Below are 25,543 nucleotides of genomic sequence, written 5' to 3' on the forward strand. Positions count from 1 at the left end.
CTGCAATTTGGTGCACACTTTAACAATTGGTATATTAGTAACAATTTTTTTACAAAGGTTTAAGAATTTACACAAAATGTTGGTTCGGGAAAATTATGCATTTTTATGGATTCGGTAAAGCAATAAATGTTTTCGAAGCTTTTAAGAAAGTTAGAATGGTAAAAATTATAGGTCTCAAAGTCAAACAGTTGAAGGTGTAAAACTTCAAAAATCGCACAGTTTTTGAAACTTTAAAAATGAGTGACTCTGAACTGAAGGACCAGGAAAGTTTAATTTTGGATTTTTCATACAAACTAGTACCATATTATCTTTGTACAACAAATCAACAAAATCTTGTGATTCCACAAAACAGGCTGTTGATGCTAATCTTTGTGTAACATCCTGTACAGCTGTTACATCTCTTCCATCATACAACTTGCTGGGGATGGAGGCAAGTGTTACCAGTAATTGTGAAATTTCACTATTTAAGATTGCTAACAGAACAGGACAGGTGCCCAGAATACATTCTATCCAAGTCCCATTGCTTAGCATTAAAATTCCAGCGAAGAGAATCAGAAGTGCTGCATGTTTGAGAGGAAATTGTGCCTGGAGCACATGGCAGTGCTAAGTGTACAGATTGCAACAGTTAAACGAAAGAACTTCAAGAGAAATTCAGCAAATTTCTAATAAAGAAAAACTGCAAATACTTACGTTAGTAGCAACTTCATAGGGTAAAGAAAAAATTCAAATGTTTTGTAACAACTGCATACATGGTAGAGAAATCAAGAGTATTATTGACAGAAGATAAAATTGGTTTCACAAAGTTTTGTAAACTTGGCCGAAAACAGTAGAGAATGTCATAACTATGTGTATATGTAATTATCACCAAATGTAAAACTACTAATTACCATTGAAGATGTAAAAGAATCACATATAGAAACTTGTTTGCAATCTGAAAAATTAGGAGTGCATGCTATGTTGCTGTTTTCAGATTGAAGAAAATGACCAGCCTTTTTTTTTTGTTTTTTGCGGGGTGTGGAACCTTTATAAGATTCTGAAAGTAATTTACATACATTGGATAAATTAATGAAGATGGTCTATGACTGTTTACTACCTCGTCCCAAAAAACTTCAAAACTTACTCCTGGTGCTTCATGCTCCGTTATAATGGATTTTCCAAAAAAACTATACATGTTTATTTGAGGATATCTGTACAAGGATTTCACTGGCAGAATATTTGAGTTACTTTTTGTCCTTTGGTTGTGTACTATAAAATAGAAGATTGCGTTAAGTCAGTGCTGTGTGACTGTGATGAACACATTCTATGTTTACCAGAGAACTACTCTCACCTACATACTGGAACTAACAACACACCCAACATGTCCCCTACTTCAATGATGGCAGTTCGGCACAAATTGAAATCTTTAAGAACTCCATAGATTTGTAATTACAAGTGCAAACATGGGGTAGCTGCTGAATGATTCTTTCACCAGCTTTATGAGAACGATGCATGTGATGGAGAAGTTGGTACTGAATATTTAACCACAGAGCAAGTTCACAGCACCCATACAATTTCACGTCAAAAAGGTCTTAACATTTGATGAAACTCATGTTTCAAGAATATTTTATTTTACAACAGAGGAGATAAAATTCACAAATATGTTAAGCTATTTGAAACTGTTTCTACTATTCCTTAGACAAGAATTAAACCATATTCACAAATCACTGAATTAAAACCATGTTGCTGGCAAACATTCTTCATCACGTACTAAATTCATACGAATTCATCTTTGACATCAAAAGGTGTCTACCACTATTAAAGACGAAATATGTTCATCATAGCCATCTGCAGGATACTCATGGCTTGGAAAAAATCTGAAAATTAGTGCAGAAGATGCATATGCAAATATCAAATTCATGAGACTGAAATATTTTGTGATTGCCTGCTCCTAGTGCAAGAATAAGCACCAATCAGTTTCTCATCAAACAATATTCTCTACTGCTAACTTATTTACCATAGGCCTACTGACTGCCACATGCTTAGTGACCGTTGCACACAGCAATTCTTAACTTCTGTGTGTGTTTCTTGGTTCATACATGCCAAAATATGCTGACAATTACAATCAAGCAAAACAGTATGTTCCAGCTGGAATACCCTGATACCAATACACAGATTTACAATGTATTGCTAAGGTGTAAGTAAAATGAGCAAATTTAACACTTCATTTGACACACTTGTTATAAAGTAGCATAAACTGTTAAAAATTGATATAGGAATTTTATAGTTTCATCAATGTTAGCCTGTACATCTACATCCATATTCTGGAGACCACAGTAGATTGCATGGCACAGGTACATCTCATTCTATCAGTTATCAGGTCTTTTTTCTTGTTCCAGTCATCTATGGATTGCACGAGTAGTATTTGCTTATGTGTCTCTGTGTGCTATAATTTAACCAGTCTTGTCCTCCTTGAGTGATATCTACGTGGAAGTTTAAAAGTAATTTACAACCACTTTTCGACACTAACTACTCATTCTGAGTATAGTTTGTTTTTATCTTTAAAGAGTGTGCTAGTTCTGTTCTTTCAGTATGTGGCACTCCTGCTGGTCACACAAATCTTATCATTCATACTGCCATTCTTTGTGTTCATTCAGTATTCCCACTACTCATATCTGCTACAAGACCCCCCACACTTTGCAATGTTTAGTATTTAATGACTTCCAAATTGCTATGCACATTCTTATTGTTAGATATTAAAAAGAACAGACAGTCCATATATCACCAGGTCAATGTTCTACAACAAACTGTCCAAACATGTCCTGTAAGAGCAAATAATGGCTATGCATTCCAAACAGAATTAAAGTCTTTTCTTTTAATTGTCTGTTTTCACTTAAATACTTCTGAACTTTTCAAATTCACCTGCCCTACACTAAGAAACCAAATCATACCAGACAGCATGTAACACCTTCCAGATTTTGCTATCAAGTTTTTGCAAGCAGTGAAAGAAGCAATTTATTAACTGTTGAGCGTGGAATAACCTTTGTTGAAAAACAAACATTGTAAGAAGCAGATAAAAACCTTTTCAAATACTCACAGAAACTTACTACCCAAGTTGTACCATGTATTCGCTCTTCTATTTATTTAAATTTTATTATGTGTAAACCTTTGAAGTTAGCAGGTATTAAACTTCTACACAATTGTGATATATATTTACCTTGTACATGACATCTGCAAAGTCATGATAACACCCAGAAAAATGTAAATAAAAAAATAAATGTATAGATGGCAGTGACTGGTGTGAAACAATAGGGAGGCACAATGAGAATGTGAGAATGTCAAAGGTTTCGAATCTGAAACACACAGATGAGTTGCCTATCCATGAAGATTTAACAATTTTCTGCACATTTCACTACCACTGCACTGTTCTTTGTTGACTACCATCATCAGTTATGGGAAAGAAAAAGGGCGACATGATCAGACATGGAGGTCAGTGGCAGCAAGGTGGGGTATATAATTAGCCAATCCTGGAAGACCACCTCCTGGCACCTAAGTTTGATATTTAGCTTGTGAGAATTTTGATCTCCATACTCACCAGACTGAATGCAGTCTAGCAGTGTAGAACCAAAGGAGGGAGTCTTCTTGGTTTTGAGCTTGTCAAATACTTCCCTCGTCAGGTACTTTTTCAGCAGAGACTTGCTGTCTGAGGCTTCCAGCTTCTTGAAGCCAGCCTCCAGTTTCTCCAGTACTGCAGCATCAACCATGTTGCTCCCACTGCAAAAGAGTAAACGAATGTAAATAATACTGTTACAACTGCAAAATAATGTACAAATATTTACTTGTTTGAGTGAAGTAATGCAACACCGCTGTCCCTTTCCAAACATTCGTGACGACAAACTAATCGAGCTTAACCCGAGATACAGGTTTTTTGCCAACAACGGTTCCATAATAGAGACCCTTGTGTCATTGGATTCCTGCTCTTGTTTAGTCATTTACATTTCGGGCAGTACGGATAGTTTTAGGCATTCCTTGAACATGGAATTAATTTTTGTAATATAACATCTAAGCAAATTCCGAAAGTTGTATTACATGATTATAAACTCAGCGCATTATTACCCGTCAGATGTATCTGTACATCGTCAGATAATGATGGCACATTTACTTTTCGAAACTACTTCCAATGACGAGATCAACAGGCGATACTTCCTACTTTTATCAGCACACCATCAGAACATACGGTATTCATGAGATGGCTAGTGACATATGTATATTAAAAATAATTTATTCTTCTAGCTGCTGACAATTTTCGAACAATTTCCATTTAGCCCGCTAATTTAAAACACGGTCAAGTTTCAACATGCTGCTTAACAATTACGTTCATTGTGCTCTTGCGTTTCTTACCCTTCAATAAAATCAGCCATTTTAGCACATGAACTGCCCTGCAATAATAAAATGTTACTAACAGCGATACCGACAACTCCAAGCAGTTTCTGCTTATTTAATATAGTAACCGGTAACGTTCCTACCGCATTCACACACAGATTCGCACTTCATTTCGCTTAACACAACCTCAACACAGCGCCAAATACCTTAACACTAACAGTGAGCAACAAGAAAATTACAGTCTTTGATCACAAACTCTAGCCATTGTTGTTGAGCTACCATTAAACTTACTGCATTGAACTTACACACATACTAATTTATGTCTGATTGTACCATAGTAACACATGGCAATTAAATTATTTGCTATAATTAATATGTATCTCAAAACAATGCCACTTAAAAGGAATATGTTTAATGTTATTTATTCTTTAAATTTGTGCAACAGTAATATTCCGACATCTGGGCAATGTTTCAGTGTTACTTAACAGAAAATTACTTCCACTAGTTTTGCAATTTGTAACGATTTTATGGAACTCTGTAATGAAGCCATCAGTGAAGATTAAAGCGAAATCAAATTTTTACAGAACTGCAAAATTCCTTTACACTAAATACGAATGGAACTACGTCGCCATGATTATTTAACACTACACCCAGAACCAACATTTTTTGCCAACTTTATAGTCAGCAGGTAGTTAGCCTGAGAGCTAAGTCGTTGGAATGATCAACAATGCTCAGTGATCTGTGTGACACACGATAGACACACAAATGTTTACTGTACAACAATTTTTCCGTGACGCTTTGCATTCCAGATATGAAACCAGCCTCAAGACCTATTTTCAATTACGAGACGCTGGAGCCATCAGGCACGTGGAGACGCCCCGACCACACCCTTGGTCCTCAATAAGATGGCCTCCAACCCTTGCAACAAGTTCTCTTCCTTACTGGATTTAAGATTTGACTGCATTTCGTCAAAAACGTTCCTGAGCTGTAACGTGTAGAAATTTGGGAACTTATTCCCTATTTTAGATGCCGTCTCTAGGGACTGCAACAGTAACTGGAGGGCACTTACGCGCAACTGCAAGCAAGCTGCGATAATTACAAGGCATTTTGCACATGGGTTCTTCAAACGTGCGACGACGCTTCTAATTCCTTAATTTATGAACAATATTTCAAAAACTTATTTGGGTAACTGCAGTCAAGATCATGACAGACAGTTGCTGGTAACTTTTTTGTGGTTGAAAAATAAATTGTATAAAAGTATTAAATGGAACTCAGCATCTGAAAAGAGGATGACTAGTCTGCTCTTGGAAGCAAGCTATTTTTTAAGTACGAATAGCACTAAAAAACGAGTGTGGGGCAAATGCATCGTATCTGTCATCGGGCTACAGGAATATTCTAGGAAAAAACAGCTACATTATACTACCGGTGGTGTTGGGGACTACCCCAAGCGCTCGACTAGCCGGCGTGTCTGCCGCCCGCGTCAGTGGAGGACCCTTTGCAATCGATACGTCGGGCGCGGCCAGGCGACCACGAGGCGCCGGGTCCTACCTTTCGTTGTCCGGGGCGGCGCCGCCCTTCACGTCGCCGGGAGCGGCGTCGGCCGGCGTCGTCGCCTTCGATGCGTTCTTGCTGCCCCCAGCGTCGCCAGAGTCCGCAGACGCCGCTGCTGTCGCTGCACCGGACGCCGCTGCTTCAGTCTTTTTATCTTTCGACGCACAGCCACCCATTTCCGAAATTTCACGCACGCGTTCGGGCAAGAAAAGTAGTCTCCCCTTTTTATTTTACTAAAAAAAGGTTTCTATCGTACAAATGATTCCGTGTCGTATAAAAAGTCGAAGTGTGTAAGAAACGAGCTAAAGTGGCACTACAAACTACTAGTCTAGGGGACTATGCTCCCTCACTCACATCACCACCGCCCGCCGGCCCATAGCACAATGACCCTGGCCGGGTAGGCGCGGCGCGACGGCGTTGTCGGAGGGGGTGCCTCGTCCCCCTGCGCGCCCGATCGATAGCAGCTCGACCAATCGCAGACCGCCACACCACGCCTCCTTATCACTTATCACGTCCACATCGAGATATCGACTCGCGGCGGGGAAGAGCTGCTCACCGAGTGGTGAACTGAGAAGAAAGCCGGCATTTCATTTCAGAGGTCGCGTCTGCTCAATTGCACCGCTCACGTGGGGAGATTAGCTTGTTGCCACCTGCTAGCACCGTGGGGAGTTTGTCCGTCCTCTACTTTTTCCAACTATATTTTCGGGAAAATTTTCCATTTATTAGTAAAAATTGGAATGTCAAATTCAACATTCGTGTGCCTCGTCCAACTTTATTAGTATGTACAAACAGAAGCACATTCCCAGATATGTGACAAATTAATCTCAATCATTGACAAAACTCAGATGCAACTTCTGTCGATGCATAATGGAACGTCACAAAAAGTAATTATTTTTATGGGCTGCTCGGCAGTTTGCTTATTTCGAGTACTGTGCGCTATTTAAATGTCCTGTAAAGGCGGATCACGTCATTAAGCGCGTTTACAATGACTATGCAATAGAGAGGGTTTATTATACAACACGAATCTGAAGATTATCATTCAGAGATATTTAAATCAGTTTCAATGGTAATTTTTCGTTGGTGCTTGACGTTACAAAATATCAAACGTTCTAATGGTCTGCAATAAACAATATTTTGATAATTAGGAATTTTTTCTATTTAATTGCAGTCACACTGATTTACACTTTCTATATTTCTCTATGGCGAGGCTTCCCAAATTTGTCTGGCGGAACACTGAATCCTGGTACTTTGATGAAACACCCAAGTTTATTTTGAAGGTTAATAAAATGAATAAAATTTAAAAAATAGAAAAACTTGTTTGTTGAGTGAGTAAACAGTTTTAATTCTTAACATAGAAGTCGTAATAGAATTTAAAAAATAAGAAAAATGTGAAAAAAGCCGCTATATTAAGTTTTTCGCAGAGCATGTTTTTACTTTCCGCTGACCCCAGTTTCCATAGTTTGGGAAACCCTGCTCTAGGAAACAGGGCCCACGCGGACAGTCCACATTTTGAACTACTCAAATTTAAGACAAGTCTCCCCGTCCCTCCTATAGAAAAGATCGTGTACAAATTGTTTTTGAGTCGGGGTGTAGAGATTTCTTTTTCGCATATAATATAGCGCTCAGAACCGTATCAGCTGCTTCAGTTTCACACAACTTCGAGCATTTAAAATGATTGTTTAGAGTGGGAATGTTGTAGGAACGAAAAGCAATAAAAATAGGCAAATTTTTGAAAGACTCTCACAAAATTTGTTCCCAGTAATTGTATCGTGGAAATTAAACACTTAGTAGACTATATTGTTCAGAGATGAGCCGCTCAGATCCGCTTGCCTTTTTCTACAATAAAAAGTTATAAAGTTAATTACAAGCTAGAGATCTATGGACAAAGTGGACATGTTTTTTCCCTGATCCAATTGTCCTGGTGTGAGTTGTCAATTACTTTCCCCAAGGCAAAGGCCAGGATATTCTTTCTAATAATCCAAAAATAATGAGAAGTAGCAGAAACGAAAATACCGAGAAACGTAATTGGTGATCACGAAGTAGATGAAATTAAGGAATTCTGCTACCTAGGCAGCAAGATAACTCATGGACGGAGCAACGAGGACATAAAGCGTAGACTAACACTAGCAAAAAGGACCTTCCTGGCCAAGAGAGGTCCACCAGTATCAAAAATAAGCCTTAATTTGGGGCCGAAATTTGTAAGAACGTACGTTTCGAACACAGCATTTTGTGGTAGTGAGACATGGACTATGAGGAAACCGGAACAGAAGAGAATAGAATCATTTGGGATATGGTGCTACATAAGGAGGTTGAAAATTAGGTGGAAGGCAAGAAATATACGGAAAACACAAGAAGGCACAGGATGATAGGACAACAGACATCAGGGGATAACTTCCATGGAACTAGAGGGTGCTGTAGAGGAAGTCAGAGTTTGGGATACATCCAGGAAATTGCAGGACGTAGTTTGCAAAATTACTCCGAGATCAGAAATTTGGCACAGGAGAGGAATTCGTGGTGGCCCGCATCAAACTAGTCAGACGACTGATGACAAAGGCCTAGAATTGCAATTTTCCCTTTGCTTTGGCATTATTAAGATTTAGTAAATGAGGCAGTTTTTTCCTTTTGCAGTTCTTAAGTTCAATTTGTGAGGCTTTTTTCTTTTAATACGAGCTAGATCTGTCTGCGTTTCATGACCTTGGTTCATTGACGAAGACTCATTTGAGTAAAAAATAAGGCGTCTAGAAAACTTAATTTGGGGCTGTTTACAAGCAATATGGCGAGCTTTTAGCTTGAGTAGAGAAAGCTAATCGATCTGACGTGTGTTATAGGCCCCTCGCTGCCCTATATGGTTTTTTCGGATTTCCATCATTGAGTACTGTGGAGACTCTTCTGTGCGGGTTCTAAGCTCGCTTGCCGTTTGGTTGGACTTCCCAGAGTAACCAGAAGAGCGGCACAGCAACAGAGTGCCCTCGACAGCCCTTTTATCTCTCTTAATTCACGTGGAACGCTCTTGTGGAACGCGTGATACGCGGAGTGTCTCCTCGCCAGCGACAATAGCGCGGACGTGCTGCGCAAACAGCCACAGCCAATTAACGCTGTCTCGAGCGCCTTCCTGCCCGCCAAGCGGCACTCTTCGTCCCCGAATGAGAGAGAGTTACTGGAAACGGGGACCGGACGCGCCTAGATGCAGTTCAGCTGCACGACGGAAGGCGGCACTGGAATCCCAGCAAAGGGGTGAATAGCGGCCGCTCGAGCGAGCAGGAGTGGAATCAATGAAAGCGGCCACCCGCCATAGGCGGAAGAGCCAGCCAATGAGGCGCAGGACGCCGTTCGACTCTCGGCACGAGCAGAGAGCACTGGACAGTTTACAGCGTGATTCACAGGGAAATTAGTCGAGTGGGCCTCTCGCCAGGTCACTCCTAACGACTGGCGCGTTCGCAAGCGACGGGTCGCGGTTCCCTGAACACGTGAAGCACTGGGGCAGTTACGCCGCTGAACTATTGCCGCATGTGTGTCCGATCCTCTCAAAATTTTGAGTGTGCAAAAGCTTCGGAGGTCTAAAGATATTACGTATTGTCTTCCCTAGGTACTTAAATGGCCGCTATGCTGCACTGGAGGGGACGGGGGAGGGGGAAGGTGTACCGTACGTTGCTGTGACATGAACTATTAACTGTCCTGACATTCTTTATGAACAAAACCCTCTGGATTACTCCACGTATTTTATTTATTACGTCTTTTTGGCTGCAGCGTTCGTCAGATTAAAACGGGCTACTTATAAAACAACCTTCTGTGTCGGTATCGAAGTGCCGAAGCGGGGCATCCAATCTTGGGAATAGTTTTTATTGATAAATACTCTGAACGTCGTTTTATAAGTTGCAAATTTAGCTCTGATAATGGTAGCAGGCGAAAAGAAGCAATGAAGTAATATGTTGAGTTGGTTTGGTTGGTTTGTGGGGTTTAAGGGACCAGACAGCAACGGTCATCGGTCCTAATATGTTGAGTGATCTAGACTGTTTTACTAACAAAGTATCCATAATAGTCCGCATACTCAAGGAATTTATTTTACTCGCTAATTCGTTTAGAGTGACAAGCCACGACAATCAAATGAGGACGGCTTTGTGGAGGCTGTGAATTTTATTCCACCATTTCAGCGTTACGTATTTGCTTGACTACTTCATACTTAGCGTCTGTCTACCAAACCCAAAGATCTGAATGATTACCGACGGACACTTGTTCGTACTTCATGGAGTAATGTAGACGCTATTGATGCCAATGGAAAAACCCTTTTGAATATCAGATGATTGCCGATGTCAAATTACCAACATAGTTCGATCCAAAAGCTTGTATCCATCAGTCATGTGATATTAAGTTTCTGCTGCAGACAAGTAGTCGTAACGAAATTCGTCTTTTATAAGTCTTTGGTATAGCACGTTTAACAAATACAGAAATGGAATCAGCCTTAGTTTTATTATGAATTTCATAGTCTTGTGAAACATAAGTCCAGACTGCTTACAGAATTAAAAAAGTATAGTTCTAATTTATATAACGCATCACTTAAACCGTAGTCTGTAATTTGCTGTGCAAAGTTGGGCAGCAATTTTTATGTGGGACTTGTCAGCTGAAGTGGCCAGCTAGAGCGTATCCAAGAAATGAGCTTATGGCAGTGGGGAGAGGGGATTGGAGGGACGGAAGCTTCGCGTGAATGAGGAAATAGTTATGAGATTTCACGATAAATGGTTGAGACGTTTGCTACTGGACAATATGAGTGGCACGTTCTGGATATTTTGGGACATACTGGATCAGTACCACTATCTGATGGGGCAGGATGCGAGTTCCATAATGACGAATATCCTTGTTGTACCGGGAAGTATGTATATTTCTTCAATACCTTATGCATGAAGCTGAGCAGGACATGGGTAGGAACGAAGGTATGTGGATTACAGTTTCTGATCAATCTGTTGGTCTGTAACGACCAAGCCCTTCGTTGTGGATGGAGGAGGCTAAATATCCTAACATATTAAAATGGTTCAAAACAGATCGAAAAGGTACCATACTTGGCGCCCTCAGAGCTTAAGTTTAACATTCGATCCGTCACAAAAACTTAATTGGCATTGCCTTTGCCCAAAATTGAGGAGAAATCAATAGATGCCATCAGAGCAACATGCAAACTGCGTTCTATCAATGTAATTCAGGTGGTAACATACCACCTGCGGTTCTAATTAAAGAATTACCCTATGGTTTACTGGACAGTGCTCCTCTTGTTTCGTCTCAGTGACTTATAGAAACAGACGATCTTTGACACTGCACCATAGAGCTCAGTGGGCAGGGCAGATAATTAGGCAAGCCGAGCAAGGAGACGGAATGGTGGGAACTCTGCCATTGTTTATGTCAAATAATTCCGACTCAGAATTTCGGTAGTTTTTGAAAATCATTTAGGGCGCATGCGCGAATTTTTCTTTTGTACCAAAACTGCGCCAGTCGATTTCGTGCCCCAGTACTGCCCCACTGAGCTTGTGCGTGGTTCCTGAGCGTGTCTACGAGACGCTTAGTCTTAACTTCCAGACGTACTTGACGGGTGCACAACGTCGCGCGGGTTGCGTGCAGCGCCTAAGCTGTTACGTCACGCGGCCGGCTGCTCCTAGCACGCGGCCTCACGCGACACCCGACACCTCGCACAGAACACAGCTCAACGCACGCATCGCCACAGGACTCAGGTGTCAGCTGTTGCTGCCTTGCCTACCTCTTTCCTACGGGCCGCCCCCAGCAGCTTCCCTGGCACAGCTAATGTGCAGGTGGAGTTCCTTCTTTATGACTAAGGTGTAAGAGCACACTACGAAATTCTTGTTGCATTTTTTGCATGGATATCCTAAAAAATTATCAAAGAGGGAGACAAGATTACAAAATTGCCATTTTTATGTAACTGGTAGAGAGCGAGAGAGAGAGAGAGAGAGAGAGAGAGAGAGAGAGAGAGAGAATTGGCCCCAAAACTAAATTTGACAGTAATTACACTAACATTTTATCTCTAACGACTGATCAGTGTCTACTCAGTTTATTTTAGGTAGATTACCGAAAAGGTAATCGCGTAGAATATGCTCACTAAGAGTTTTTACATCATTAATATGATAGCTGCAGTTTAGATTCAACGATCTGAAGTTACACCCTTCTTATGTTTAAGTTCAGAGTATTTAACGATCATTTCATATGAAAACATTTTAATCATATACCAACAACATTAAGTTTCCACCAAATATAACAAAAAATCAGAACGACTGAGAAAACCGGTTGATAGCAACAAAAATGGTTTAAATGGCTCTGAGCACTATGGGACTTAACTTTTGCGGTCATCAGTCCCCTAGAACTTAGAACTACGTAAACCTAACTAACCTAAGGACATCACACACATCCACGCCCGAGGCAGGATTCGAACCTGCGACCGTAGCAGTCCCGCGTTTCCGGACTGCGCGCCTAGAACCACTAGACCACCGCGGCCGGCCTTGATAGCAACAAAAAATAATCCGGAAAGTGCCAGATCAAATTGGAGAAAAACTTGAAAATACCACACAGTCTTCCCCATCGCATTCGGCAGCGCAAAATCTGCAGTTTAGTAGCATCAGAGAATCACTGCTCCCTACTCACCTCCTACTCTTCGAGGACACCTGTGGGTCACACAAATACAGAGGCTGACAAACAGAGCTGATTTACCCGACCGTCTGTGTGTTCCTCATGGGCTTGGGCACACTAAAGCAGTGTAGAAGTAGGGCTGAAAATTTCATGACACTAATAAGATACGAGAACTGTCAATTCGTTTTACCTGGGCGATCTTTCTAATCGAGACAAGTCTTGTTTTCAGGACTTGGCAGGTAATTCGCAGTAATAAACACGAAGGAAAATTTGACACAGCAGTGCTACAAAGGAAATACTTCACAGCTGGTGAGCGCTGGGGAAAAATATCTGCTTGAAACTACGTGAAGGAAAGTGTGAAAGTCAAAGTGGAACCAGAGAAAGGGTGTGTGAATATTTAGGCTTTATTTTTTATTAACATACATAACACTTAAATGTAGCAAACCAGTTGCGGGTATTTGTGACTCACTGCCTGTTACAGCTAATCCAGTAATTTTTTATGAGACTTTCTTTGGAAATCGGCCAGCTCCTGGTATTCACTATAGCAGTTATCCTGACACTAAGAACCATGTTTGTCGTTTTCAAATCAATCTGAAAATACAGAACAAATAGTTCGATATAAAACCATTCCTAATTTTTGCAGTATCAACTAACTATTCACTACAAGCTCAATACTAACGAATTTAACAAACGTGCTGGTCTAACTTTGTCTCTAGTGCTCGAAAGGTCTGCCGTGAAACTGAGTAACTTATCAAGCAATAGATCTAAACATTACTTCAGGAAAGCAATTGTTTGGCCATTCAGCAAATGTTTAACTAGCTTCAGTAAAAATCAGCATTCGTGTGTTTACGAGATGATTGGCGTCCACGAGTAGTTAAGGGAAACATGGCAGCTAGCCAAGAAACAGTCTGACAATTTTACTGCTTAGTCGTGGTCGCTAAGACATGTTACCGATGCGGGTAGTTAAGAATACATGTAACCATTTCAACGCCACCTAATTAAAGCCTGGCGCTGATTGGAATCCAGAGCAGTCATTAGAAAAACTTCTCCTTTATAGATACTGAGTGGGTTGCTTAAAATATTACACCTCAGGGACAAGTGATTAATGCTTTTTCACAACTGAACAATTTATGTAGCTGACTGTGGCTTTATACATCGCAACATTTGCTTGTTAAGGGGGACATTTCAATCTGTCGGGAGTATTTACCGTCCGACTTGAGATGCGGAGGTTAACGGTCCACATTACCGTTAGAAATAAAATCTTCCCGCTATGGAATTGGACGTGCTGCATGCAAAAATCATCCGTTTCACTGAGTTTTCTGTAGCTTTCCTAAAACTTTTAGGTAATGCCTGGACAGTTTCTTCAGAAATGATACTGCTGATTTCTTTCCCCTTCACCCATCTGAGCGTTGTTTCGTCTCTGATCTAGTTTTAGGCGGGGCATTAAACTGTACTCTTCCATCTTTGTCTCAGGAGCGAAACATCTTTCAGAAGTATGTCACTTAAGCAGCGATACGTGATCAAGAAACGTCACGCATTCAATAACTTCTAGGAACAATATATAGCAGAATTCTGCCTCTGTTCATTTCATTTTACTCAGAACTGTTTTCCTGTGACAGCCATTCAAGATAATGTGTCCACCTTATATCATGTCGAAATCTCGACAAGCCATGTCCGGAACGAATATCTGACGTTTACTTTAGATAACTGATAAATAGTTTGTCATATGAAATGACATCTTCCGAAATTGTTTTCCGTGTACTTCCATGTTTAACAGAAATTACAGAGCACCTAAATGTACTCTTACACCAGTGTTACGCTAAGGTCCTTACGGTGGGTGGCAGAGGGTAATTTTGGTACCGCTATCAATCTCGGCACTCCTCTGTACTCTAGGTTTTCTGAATTTCTGTTAGTCATTTCGCGAAACTTGTGTTGCTGGAAACTTTTGTTCTTGGAACGAACGCGCTCTGAATTTCAACAGTAAACCTACTCGTGGAACTTCTTGCAGTATTTGCCATTGGAGTTTGTTCAAAAAATTCCGGAAAAATTACTCATTGTGGCGGGGCTATACCGAATTGTGTTTAGTTTATGATATGAACTGTTATTCTACGAGAGAGACCTGGAAGTGGAAAACATTCTGGCGAGTGCTTACACCACTTGCAATATATTTTAAAAATTACTCTTAAGAGGTTTAGTTAGCCACAAGGAATTAAGTTGCGACGGTGGATAAGTTTTAAGTCCTTTTAACATCGAACTCGAATATGCACTAACTCAGAGGAAAGTAAATCAGGAATGACGCTACTCAAGAAACTTTCTTAATCATAGTAGTTTTCTGTTTCATACAATTTTAGACGATCGGATTTGTAAGTATCCCTTGTTTGATAGTACAGTAATCGCGACATTTATAAGTGTCCAACTTCGCCACATCTGACAACTGAATAAAAGCTAATTAGAAGCTTAAAATGCGAGAAGTGAATTGCGCTACTCCACACCTAAGGAACGCCACAAGTTTTCCGAAGTTCTCTGAAACAGCTCTCGAGCCAAGAAATATGATTGCACGCAATAATCCTTTTAGACAAATTACTATCTTAAGACACAGTCGCTGATAAATTTACTGCGAGTGCTGTCGTCTCGCACTCACCTTATCGCGTTCATCGAATTAAGGAAACGCCCGTCAAGTATTGGCCGATATGTCTCAGTTCAGATTACGTTGAAGCTAATCGCGACCAAATAATCCGACAGACGATTCATCACTCGGCTGTGCTGCAGAATGACCATTTAAGGTTCTCTCCCTGCTGTATCGAGCCTCCCTTATTGATAACGATGTAACAGTGGTTTTCTGATATCCTGTGCTCTGATTTATTGGGATGTTCGAGCCCTAATTTGTCAGGGGGAGATTGAGCAGCCAGCAAATGCATCACCATTCCTCGTAATTGGTGACAAGACGATCAGGCTTTTGATACGATTTATTTAAGCTCACTAAAGTGCCAAGGAATTTAACATAGGTTTCTACGCGTGAGTAGTACAAATAAGAGCTTAATCTCTAATTCTGAAAGACGTGTCTTAAGATTTTCTGTGCCAAGCACGGACAATTTGCGATTCTAAGCTGCCTTTCGTATTCGCGATTATGTCAGCAGCTTGTTTATAATTTTTTCTACATTCAGGAATTTGTAGCACTGTCCTGAGCTTCTTGTTTATTGGTGTCCTTTTTCTCGATGCTGGCGGGGCAGAGTGGTTATCGCTACATTTACATGCGACACCAACTTCCCGAAGGTGAAAACCGAATTTGGGAAACTTTTTTGTCATGTTTACTTTTTCAGGCCCGAAAAGATTGTTAGCCTGCTAAATACTTGTTTTCTGGTCTAAAGTGTTTTTCACAAATGGCTTTCGAAAATCAGGTACTGCGTCTTCCCGATTAGTCAGAACAATGCTCTTCAATCCAAAACAGGTAATGAATAACTTCCATTCAGTTTACTACTACTGCTTCTTCGCTGCGCAAGAAGTCCCTTCTTCCAGATTAACTCAGTTTTTAAAACAAAACGAACCTGAAAACCCAACCACGTTCAAAGAACCGGTTGAACTTTTACCAGAGTGAAAATCGTAATTGCTGTTTACTTTACCAGTCATAAGCGGTATAGGGAGATTTTTTAGAAAACTAGTAGCAATTGAGTGTTACGTCTACACGATTAGGGGCCTATTCTGCATTTAAATGTTCGGTATAGGGCTCATAGAACCCTTTTCAGACTCACTCTACCGTTCCACTGTACAACAGCACGAACGAAAAACTAATAGTCTTTCCGTGCGAGCTTTGATTTATTTCGATGGTCATTTTTCCCTATGTATGTGGTATTCGAAATATTTTTGCATTCAGGAAGAAGTTGGTGATTGAAAATTCGTGAAAAGATCTCACCGCAACGGAGTAAGATTTTGTTTTAATGTTTCCCACTTCAGCTCCCACATCCGTGACACTTCGCCTGCCCCCTCACCATCCCCATCCGCGCCCCCATCCCCCGTTCCGCCTATTTAGTGATAATACAAAATGAGTTACCCTTTTTTGAACTTTTATGTCCACTAGTTCTGTCTCTTAAGGATCTTCTGCCGCACAGCTATATTCTTCACTTCAGAGGAGTATGGACAAGCATATTTTAAGTAGTCTTTAGTAGACCCGTTGCATCTTCTAAGTGTGTGTGGTTCTCCTTCCCCATAACATTTTCTGTGTTATGTTTTCAACTTTAATTGTTCATAATTGTAAGCCCAAGGTATTTAGCTGAATCTACTACTTTTAAATTAGTTATCTGTCGTAACCAAAATGTAATGGAATTAATTTCGCTAATTTGGACGACCTCACACGAGTCTAGTGACCTAGTGGTAAAGTGAGTCCCTAGAAATCTGAAGATCGTTGCATTGAATGCCGGTTGAACCATGGATTATTCTATTCTGCGTAACCTAGCTTTCACCCTCAATGATGTGAAGATTAGTCAGAAAAGCCACGTGCTTCCACGTCAAACTTTAGGTCTCCTTTTTCTGACAGGATTATTGGCTTAGTTCAGAAACACGCAAGTCGCCGAAGCGGCACTCATCTAAAAGATATACGCCAGGCCACTGAGCCATACGAAATCGTATTTGGTTAAATTCTATTTTTTACACCATGCAGTTTCTTGTCTAAATCATTTTTGCAGTTCGTTCAGATTTTCTGAGGGCTTTACTACACGGTGAACGATAGCTGATACGCTGCAAACAATCTAAGAGCTGCTCAGACCTGTCTTGACTCTCACATACGAGGGAATTTCAAAGAGTAAGTTACACATTATTGTAACAGGCAGGGAAGCTTTTACTACACTTCAAAGTGACAGATACATGACACCATTTTTCAACGTAATCACCAAGCATGCTTAGTCATGGAGCCATTGCCTAAAAAAAAGAAGTCGCATTATACAAGATGTGGACTTCACGTCCGTTCGGCCTTGGACAAACTGGTGGTACCATTTCAGTACGGCTTGACGCGACATTGCATCTGGTCCACATACCGCCACAATTTGATGGTGAATGTATGCAGTTTAAACGTTTAGCCCACAAGAATCCTGCTGTCCCGTGTACTTCAACATTGGAGTATCTTACTAGTTGCTACGCCGTTTCAGTCTCATCTGAACCGCAGCACAACTGTCTACAGGAAGCCTGGAACATGTTCACTCTTCTGACAATGCGCCACTCCTGTTTCACAACGATCTTGCTGTGAAATGACATGTGGATGTTTCTTTCCGAATCCCTACGTAGATAAAGGAAAGCAGGGCGTCTACAACGCTTCATTGGGGAACCCTGGATATCACTAGTTACACTAGATAATTTCCCATCTGTTACTACGAAATGTTGCCTTTTTCTGACCTGAATCTTAAATCCAGTCTCACAACTAAGACGATCCTCAATAGGCACACATTTTGATTAGAAGCTGCTTACGAAGAACGGATGCTGAGATGTTTCTGCGATTGACGGAGAAAGAAGCATCTCTACTGACACGTTAAAGCCATATCTGACATCTGCTTTTCTGAGTCACTGCTGTTTTAATTGGGCCACTCATGTACGCTTCAGGGATCTATCCAAAGCTTCGAAGTTTTAACCCTTTTAATTTTGAAATTCGCGTTTCGAAAGCGGTTCTGGTTCGATACTTGCTGGGCAACTGATAATCAGCTTCTGATTGCGACTGAACAGTCATGTTCATAAACGATGGTTCTTTTCTTCGTCTTACTAACACTATAACGTACCTACTGTGTCGCTACCAACGCCAATAGCACAGAATGGCAAATTAGTGAACCTATTTTGCGGAGAAAACGGTAGAGATAACTTTTTTTTATTTAAGTGTAATTACCGGGCCGGCCGAAACAGGCCAGATTTATGTCTAAAACACAAGAGGACGATCGATACTGGTAGTGTTAGCTTCGTGGTACATCTCAGCTCTCATTTGTTTCCCTGACAATCAGACATGATTGGCTCTTAACAGAAACTCTCAGAACATGAAGCGAATTAATTTCCAGAAAGTATCGACATTTCTAGTTCAGTTTAGACTTTACTGATATTAAAAAATGCCTTGATGCCCATTTTTGTTTAAGTTTCAAGCCCAAGCTACTATGCTGAGTCGCAGAATACTTCTTGCCTGCAAGTGACGGCTGTCCGCCCATCTTCTCGCAGACCCTGCAATGACTCTGATGTACTCTGCCGTGCCCCCCCCCCCCCGCAGAAAAATCACTAGTTACACCCAGCCACCACAACATCCTTCCACCACTCTGCCTCGCACGCCTCATCTCATTCGCATCTACAAGGGAGAGCAATTTGCCTCATCTCATTCGCATCTACAAGGGAGAGCAATTTGCCACGGCATCCCTGAAATTTACAAGTCTTGTTCTGCATTTCGCTTATAGCTGTTCACCTGCTGCCGGCTGCGGATGGGAACAGCGAACAGGGAGGACTCAAATTGTCATTCTTAAACTGTCAGATTTCGCAGCAAGACTGGTCGGTTATCGATCCAAGACACGATTTGTATCCGCATGAAGCTAGGCGTTCATGTTAACGAAGCTTTACATCGTTAAGTAGACTTTAGTGACAATATCTAGTGGGAACTCATTCGTCTACAGCGTAATTAGTAGGAATATTTTCAGTCCAATTCTGATCTCCTATATCTTGCAGAGAAACTGTATAGAACTTCTACTGTCTAAAATATCTTACCATTACAATTTTCTTTTATCTTCAGGAAATTAGTTATATGCAAATGATGTACGACATCCACTCGTTTCTTCTATATCTCAAGACGAAAACTATTATATCTCACAGGAAGATCATTGTTTACTACTTGATTCACCAAGCAATATTAAGATACTGCAACAGTGGAGATTCATATTATCGCATCTAATAGTTCTTTAGAGGGTCCACTAGATTTCAGAAGTTCAAATCAAATAGCAACGTGACATTGACAAAGTAAAAGCAGCTTTGTGCGAGATTCCATGCTCTTACACGTCATTACCACCTTACGCAGTTACAATTTACGTAATCCTGTTTCACTGGTCGTGCCAGTTGAATACAGCAATTATGACAACAGTAGTGTGTCACCTTCACCTCGAGTGGTCCTGCCACCCGATAGAAATGACTCATGCTGTCTGAACGACCGACCGTGTTTCTGTACACAGTTTCACCCAGCGACGCTAAATAGCGGCAACCCTGGCTTAACAAGGACTTTCTTCAGACCGAACGGCATTCCAGCCGCGCTGAATCATGCTTGCAGTTATGCCTTCGTCGGTGGGAAACGTCGCAACACTTTCCTTATATAAGTCACCTATTATTTACTCAACTGCTGCCAAACTAATAACTATCGTTTATTTCGCCTCGTTGTACAAGGTACACCGTCTATTTATGAAAACGAAGAAGACAAACTTAACATAAGCTATCCTCTCAAAGATGTTGGAAAGTTCATTTCACCCTAAATTTTAATCTTAGATTTAGTAAATTTCAAACTTACCGACACAGTGTTTTCATAGAGATTTGTGTCTATCCATTTCTGTAGCTGAAGAGCCCGTTACTATACAAATTTAGAAAATATTAGTGCTTTCCCTGATTTCCCAGATTTTCTGTCTGTAGCCGAGGTAACGCCGTCTCTGTATTTCTACTGCTACCCTAGCTGTTATCTTTATGCGCATCGAGTGCAGATCTGATTTAGTCATTACCTGGATGCCAACCAAACTCCGTGACCAGTTTGGTTAGATTCCTCATTGCAAGAAATGTCTGTTCTCGATAACGAGAAGATGGCACACATCGGAAATGGAGAGATAAACTTCTGGTTACTTTCATATTGTTGTCTGTTCTGGAGACTTACGCCTTCACATTAGCACAGCTATTTTCTGACAGTTTTCATGAAATTGGTACGCGATTTGTGTGCAGATTTAATTATTCGGAGCTTATCAACCGACGTAGTTCCAAAATATTCCAAATCACATACTCATCCAGAGCTTTTTAAAATTCTAAGTAAAGTCGCATACAGAACGCATAACGTTCACGCTAGCTAATTATACAAGGTACTGGTGGCTGTTTTATTATAATGCAAAACGAAATACCAACGAAAAACATTTTAAAGACCAGTCACTGATTTTCAAATGTGTCATTTGAAACAGAACCTTGTGTTTCTACGGAAAGTATTCCTAGTCGTCCAGATTAGAAATAAAACAATAGATCGATTTTCTATTTCATCAGACTGCTAATATTTTAATTTATGGAATATTACAGGTGCAACACCGGCTTAAATAGATATACGCCTATACTTCGGAAGCCACCTTAGCTGCATGTGTTGGTCATCTTGAATATGGGATAACGGTCGGTACTATATTTACCAGAGAAAAACGACGAACCCGTCAAACGTTTTCAGAAGTTATGTTATTTACATGACCAGTTTATGCATCTCAATGGCTGCGCGTTGTAGCCGCGCGGTCTACGACGCCTTGTCACGGTCCGTGCGGCTCTCCCCGTCGGAGGTTAGAGTCCCCCGTCTTGTGCGTGTGCGTCGTCCATAGCGTAAGCTAGTTTAAGTTATGTTAAGTGTGTAGTCTTAGGGACCGATTAGCTCAGCAATTTGGTCCCATAAGACCTTACCGCAAATTTCAAGTTTGCATTTCCAGGTCCTACGCACTCTATTTATAAAGAATCAGATACATCGATGTATGCATAACCGGAGCCATCAATACCTCGATTCCGTGAAATTGTAGATTGCATATTACGAAAACTTAACAATAGTGGCTTGAGTCTTCGAAGTACACACGCCACAAAATATTCACGGAATCGAGATATTGATGGCTCTGGTTATGCATGCATGGATGATCTGATTCTTTATACATGGAGTGAGTAAAGGCATTAATGAGATGCCGAGACTGGCCGTGTAAATACAATAACTTCTGAAAACATACGGTTGTTTCATGATTTTTTTTGGTTAAAAAACTCAGATGTAGGCGGAGAGTACGTCGACATCCACTACTATTTCTCCATTATCTATTCCACTCGACGATTATGCTCGAGAGCTATTGGCGACAGTCTGCAAGAGCTCGAATTGCACCGATTTCGCTGACGTTTTAATTTCGTGACGCGAGAAGATGTAATCTGTAGTCCGACTCTCAAGTGCTTTTTTTACTGAAGTTTTATGTCTTCTTTCTACTTTAGATAGCGCTGGGCGCACATTCTGAGAATTTTTCGGACGTACTATTCATTGATCGCCAGTAACGTAATGGAACAATAATGGATACTTGCAGCCATTTATACGCAATATTCACATTTATGGTGAGAACTGCCAGTCCCTGTTCTAAATGTATATTATCTTGAAGTTTTCCTGCATTTCGTTACAATTTTCTGGTGATGCGAGAACAGCGTCCGCCGAGAGCCTGAGAGTTTCCGCCTTTATCTACCGCTCATATGATAGCCCAAGACAATCACTACCTGCTTAATAACATGTTGCTCTACCTCTGGATCAATACAGCAGCGACTCTGCATGGCATGGGTCCGCCAAGTTCTTGGTAGGTTTCCAGATAAATATGGCACCAGGCATATACGCACGGATCACCCATTTTCACGCAAGTTACGAGCCAATGGTTTGTAGTCGTGTTGCTGACTCGATCCCAAGGACTAAATGTTGGGTTTAACGACCCGTCGACATCGATGTTATTAAGAGAGGGAGCACAAGCTCGGATTAAGTAAAGGATGGGGAAGGAAATTGCACGTGCCCTTTGAAAAGAACCATCCCGGTATTTGCCTGGAGCGATTTAGGGAACTGGCGGAAAACCTAAATCTGGATGGCCGAACGCGGGTTTGAATTGTCGTCCTCCCGAATGCGAGTCCAGTGTGCTAACTGCGGCACCTCACTGGCTGCCGATCGCGTCCCAGACGTGTTCCATCGTCTTCAGATCAGAGGAAATCTATTTCAAAGATATCAACGGTAGTTTACCGTCATACCCCTCAAATAATACGATTCTGGCCTCGGCCGTCGACGCACTCTTCTTCGATTTGAGCAAATCGTGGAGATGATGGGATTCCATGCACTGTGCAGCTGGTAGCAGCTGTCACGGTTTAACAGATTTTCCGCCAGTCGTATTTCTACGGATTCTTTAATAATGGAGTCCCAGAAAGACGTTGCTGTGGACAAAATCATTGTTTTGTCATACTCCATTGAATGTCCAGTAGAAATACAATGTTCAGCAATAGCGGACTTGCTTGGCTGCAAAAGGCGGGTGGTAACGATGTTCAGTGCAGCGTTCTTTCACGGTGCGTGTGGTTTGACCTATGTAAGCCATACCACATTGGCACGGTATCTTGTAAATTCCGGCCTTTCGTAGTAACAGATTGGCGTTAACTGAACCCACAAGGTTCGCAATCTTCGATGGTGGGCGGAAAACCACTGTTACCTGAAATTTTCGGAGGATTCTTGCTATTTTAAACGAAGTGTTGCCAACGAAAGGAAGAAAAGCTAAAGATTGTTCCGGCATGTTCTCTTTATTCACTTCCTGCTTCTTAGTTTTAACTGTTAGTGCCCTGTTAATCTGCCGGATGGAATACCCATTTTCGCTGAATACTGTCTTTAGATAGGCGAGTTCTTGAGGTAAGCTGTCTAGACCTGAAACAGTATGAGCTCTATGAACAAGTGTTTCACAGCATAATACTGTCGCCGCCGCCACCCCCCCCCCCCCCCCCCCCAACGGATGGTGTAACAAGAAACAACAGGGGTAGAATTATCAACAATCCAGCTCCAGCCTCTATGATCCTGTGCCCACTGCGATCGGTACTGATGTTTGAGTCAACATAAGCCGTCTGTTGGAGAGCCCCTTGTTCAACAATGTGCGCTGGAAGGTGTGCTCCGAAAAGCTTGTGCCTGCTCAGCACTGTATGCTGTCGTCCGATCTGCCACAGATCGCCGGGTATCCCGCTTTCCAAAGTAGACAAGCCTCCGATCTCAACATTTTGTGACGAGGCGTGGACGTTCTAAAACTTGTCACCTATTCGTAGGCTCAAGGTCCGATCACTTTCCGTAGACGCTCAAAACAGTAGCACGCGAAAAGCTGACCGATTTCGTTGTTTCCGAGATGCTAGTTGCCAGGCATCGAGCCATAATACGCCCTTTGTCAGAGTCTTACGTCAGTTATGACATTTGCGGCCCGTATCGTCGCTAGAATGATTTCTCATTCCTCTCTGCTCCTCTTGTGTACTTTCCTTACGGTATCAAATGCTCCGGCCGCCATTAAGCAGTATTCAGTCGTGCGACCAACAGCGTTTTGACTTACCAATGTTTATCGATAATAGTAATTGCTCCATTACACTCCCTTTTTGTTATGTTCCATCTTGCGTGGCTGAATGTGAAATTGGGAGAACTATGAAATACTTCTGCTCGTAGTCACTTCAGTTAAGGTGGTCCGCTGGCAATCGAGCGGGAAGCGTTGCTACCGAGAAATGCTGTCGCCACAGCCGCGCTGAGTCGATCGCCGAGGGCCCAGTAACCAGAAAAACCGAGGTTCCGCTTGCGGCAGTCCGTTGCAAGAACTGCACTTCGGCTGAGCCCATAGACGTGGGCCCCACAGAGGCGCGGATATGTCTGTGGGCGGTGCGTCAGCACATTCTGAAGCTCGGCTGACGACACTGCCACAGTACGGCTAGGGGACCACTCACCAGCTGACGGGACAGATTCGTCCTGACTTTCCTTATACCGAGAGGGTAAGGTAAGAGTGCCATGACGTAGGTGTATTTCGAGAATACAGCTTTATGCACGTACACTCTTATCAAGAACCACGCAATTAAAACTAAAATGACAAGTTTGTTTTCAGGGTTCAGTTGTGCAATCAGCAATATTACTTACTAGCACCGAATACCGTTTTCAGTTATCTGGTCATGTTTATTTTATGTTACTATGGAGACACGATACCGGCTTATAGTCAGGAGGCTTCAGAATGTTCTCTTTTCGACGATAGCAGTAAAAATCACGCACTGCATCTGGCCAGTGACGGAACATCTCCCACGGCTCTAGGGATAGTACCAATCTAGTCTAAAAATCAGGCATCAAGGAAGGGAAAGTCTGAACCCTGATGTCCTCCGAGTACTACTGCTATCCATTCCCGCCCAGACGATATGCCCCTACAAGTTCATATGTTTGGGAGGAGTCCACACTGACAAGTTTTTCTGAAACCATGGGTCATTTAATCCGTATGATTTTCGTGGTATTGAAACTGATGTCAAATTTTATTTTCGGTTTGATATTTCAAGTCATGGGTTGCCTTACGACGATATAGCTGTAGACATACGTCCGCCTTCAACTACATAGCGTTCATCTTGTAGAATCAGTACCTAACTGTTTTGAAACGCTCACAGTGAAAGAAATTTCATCAATATGAAAGAGTGTATAGCGACACCCAGTGTGGCTGACCATTCGTGCGCCAATTCTCCAAATAGTGTACTGAAGCCGGTATACAGCTCCAGAGGCATTTACTGCTTAACGCCACCTGCTCTTATTTTAATATCACCGCCTCCAAAGGGGACAATTTTTCTTCCATTTAGGCTGGTTGTTTAGGTGATTATCATTTTCAGAGTGTGTCAAGTTTTGCTATTAGAGAAACAAGCTACCACTTTCAAATTTCACACTGAAGGAGAAAGACTGTGACAAACGCAGACACTTGGTTCTGCGACGTGATGGTTTTTAGACACTGGTTTAATTCGAAAGGGCCGCAATTCGAATCGCAGTCCGACTTTATGTATTCCATGGCTTCTTTAAACACGTATGGCACATTATGAGATGCTTCCTTTCAAAAGGACACGATTTCCGTTCCCGTCCTTTCCCAGCTTGAGCCTTTACTACTACCACAATGACCTTCATGCCGACGGAGCGTGAAACGTCGATCATTCTTACTTCAGTATGGTGTGAACATTTTTGCATCAAGCTACTTCGACATCGAACGAACAGAACGGACGTTTAACACTAAGCATCCTCATTCCTCCTAACTTTATCACT

At 41.6% G+C, this 25,543-nt stretch overlaps 1 protein-coding gene across 1 annotated transcript in view; it reads right to left on the minus strand.

Moving 5' to 3' along the window:
• Positions 1–25,543, minus strand: part of LOC126415128 (arginine kinase) — a 37,186-nt gene that overhangs the window by 5,183 nt on the left and 6,460 nt on the right. The window contains exon 2 of the mRNA XM_050083408.1: positions 3,572–3,750. Coding sequence (XP_049939365.1) covers positions 3,572–3,740 — 169 coding nt within the window. The 5' untranslated portion in view covers positions 3,741–3,750. The remainder of the gene's footprint in view (positions 1–3,571; positions 3,751–25,543) is intronic.

Source organism: Schistocerca serialis, chromosome 1 (assembly GCF_023864345.2).
Source record: "Schistocerca serialis cubense isolate TAMUIC-IGC-003099 chromosome 1, iqSchSeri2.2, whole genome shotgun sequence".
Taxonomy (NCBI): domain Eukaryota; kingdom Metazoa; phylum Arthropoda; class Insecta; order Orthoptera; family Acrididae; genus Schistocerca; species Schistocerca serialis.